Source organism: Priapulus caudatus, unplaced genomic scaffold (assembly GCF_000485595.1).
Source record: "Priapulus caudatus unplaced genomic scaffold, Priapulus_caudatus-5.0.1 Scaffold1189, whole genome shotgun sequence".
Taxonomy (NCBI): Eukaryota; Metazoa; Priapulida; class Priapulimorpha; order Priapulimorphida; family Priapulidae; genus Priapulus; species Priapulus caudatus.
Genome location: NW_014578250.1, coordinates 97,469 through 99,840, shown reverse-complemented (window position 1 = coordinate 99,840; position 2,372 = coordinate 97,469). Strand labels below are relative to the sequence as shown.

At 48.2% G+C, this 2,372-nt stretch overlaps 1 protein-coding gene across 1 annotated transcript in view; it reads left to right on the top strand.

The window, feature by feature from the left end:
• Positions 1 to 2,372, top strand: part of LOC106815735 (ketosamine-3-kinase-like) — a 73,933-nt gene that overhangs the window by 8,043 nt on the left and 63,518 nt on the right. The window contains exon 2 of the mRNA XM_014820241.1: positions 279 to 467. Coding sequence (XP_014675727.1) covers positions 324 to 467 — 144 coding nt within the window. The 5' untranslated portion in view covers positions 279 to 323. The remainder of the gene's footprint in view (positions 1 to 278; positions 468 to 2,372) is intronic.

Below are 2,372 nucleotides of genomic sequence, written 5' to 3'. Positions count from 1 at the left end.
AGATGGATAGATGGATGGATGGATTGGTGGGTGGGTGGACGGACGGACGGATTGATAGCTAGATAGATCTATAAATAGATAGATAAATAGATAGACAGACAGACAGACAGACAGACATACAGACAGATAGACAGACAGACATACAGACAGACAGATATACAGACAGACAGATAGATAGCGAAGCGCGATAGAGAGAGAATAAAAGATAGGAAGAACGAAACAGGGGAACAAACAGAAAATAACAATAACGCGTCCGATTTCGCTCATGACTGTTTCAGATACCGTCGAGCTGTAGAGCCGTATAGAGGTACCGTACCCTCAGCATGGAGACACTCATACATAAGGAGCTTGCCACTAACGTGTTCCGCTCGTTCGGCTCAGCTGGCGGAGGAAGCATCAATGACGGTCACGGTTACACCGTAGACGGCGGCAAGCAAGTGTTCGTAAAATTAAACTTCAAAGATGAGGTGAGGCTCTATTTATTTACCCCCTCCCCCATATCTCGTCCTTTTGCGCGCGCGCTCTCGCTCTCTCTCTCTCCCTCTTTCTCTCTCTCTCTCTCTTCTCTCATCTCTCTTCTCTCTCTCTTCTATTCTCGCTTTTCTCGCTCGCTCTCTCTCTCTCTCTTCTCTCTCTCTCTCTTTCGCTCCGCCTCGCTCGCTCTCTCGTTCTCTTTCTCTTTCTTTCTCTCTTTCTCTCGCTCTCTCTCTCTCTCTCTCTCTCTCTCTCTTTCTCGCTTTCTCGCTCGCTCTCTCTCTCTCTCTCTTTCGCTCGTTCGCTCGCACCCTCGTTCTCTCTCTCTTTCTTTCTCTCTATCTATCACTCAATCTCTCTCTGTGTTTGTATCTAAATCTCTTCATCTTAACGTCTCTCTTTACACCGTAACTCTAACCGCTCTCGCTTTAGCTTCTTTCTGCTGGCGTGTATTATATACATTGATATTTATTTTTTTCACCCCACTTCCTATACCGCTTTCTCTCTACTCCCCGAGCGAGCTACTCTTTCATGCAGGTCGGTTTCCTCGTTTCCGTTCGATAGCTTTTTGTAGAGGCATTTTCGCTTTTTTGACGAAGAGCATTAAACAGATTGGCTTCCTTGCACACAGACGCCGCATGCACACACACACGCGCACGCACTTATGCACGCACGCACATAGACGCGCGCACATAGACGCGCGCGCGACTACGCACGACCACCTATTATCCCACCACTCGCCCGGCCGCGAAATTTTTTTTCCCACGAGAGTTCCGGACCCACCACAGATAGTGTTTTGTAATATATGGTGCGTATATAAGACGGACCTGGTTGTATTATAGTTAGTGTTAGGGTTAGGGTTAGGTTTAGGGTTAGAGTTAGGTTGTATAAATTTTGCATTGTTGCTTCGAGGTAGTCGAGTGAATGGAGTGCGCTGATTGGCTGGGGTCCGGAACTCTCGTGGGAAAAAAAATTTCGCCGCCCGGCCGCCCGCCCGCCCGTTCGCCCGCCCGCACGCACGCACGCACGCACGCACGCACACACGCGCGCGCGCACATAGATGGACAATCCCTCAATGTTGTCAATCCCTGCGTACGACCATACTGATCTGCCTAGCACCTCCTTTAGTTTCACTCTCTCTCCCCCTTTCTTACTGTCTGTCTCTCTCTCTCTCTGTGTCTCTCCCTCTCTCTTTCTCTCTCTCTCTCTCTCTCTCTCTCTCTCCCTCACTCTCTCCCTTATCCTCTCTCTCCCTCTCTGCCTCTCTCTCTCTCTCTCTTGCCCATCTCTCCCTCTACTCTTTTCTCTCTTTCTCCTTCCCCTTCATGCGCGGCGGATAATCAATGTTTCTCTCAGCAGTAACTCTTCCGGATCGATCCAGCGGCAATCACTCACGCTTGCACTTCTTTGTCCCCAACTTCTCCATTTACGACACGCATCTTCCTCCCCTCGCGCCTCTCTCGCCCACCATCGCCCGCGAGCTCGAGAAATAGCAAATACCTTATATACTATAGTACTACATATATATATATATATATATATAGGGTCTATAGTATATAGCACTATAGTATATAGGGTCTTTGGAAATAGTAACGGGCGTACGAGTCCGTGTGACATCTATGACGCATCTGTATGGCTGTAACCGTGTCGTTAGCGTGCGCGTGTATATTAAGTGCGTTTCGCAGGCATTCTAATGGGGCGATCATTCGTATTTACACGGCCATTGTGATCTCCCGAGCGTTACATACAGCAAGAGCGTCTGACGGCGACTGGTGATGACAGAGGCGAGCACGTGGGGAGAGAGAGGGGGGATATATATATATATATATATATATATATATATATATATATATATATAGAGAGAGAGAGAGAGGAGGAGAGAGAGAGAGAGAGAGAGA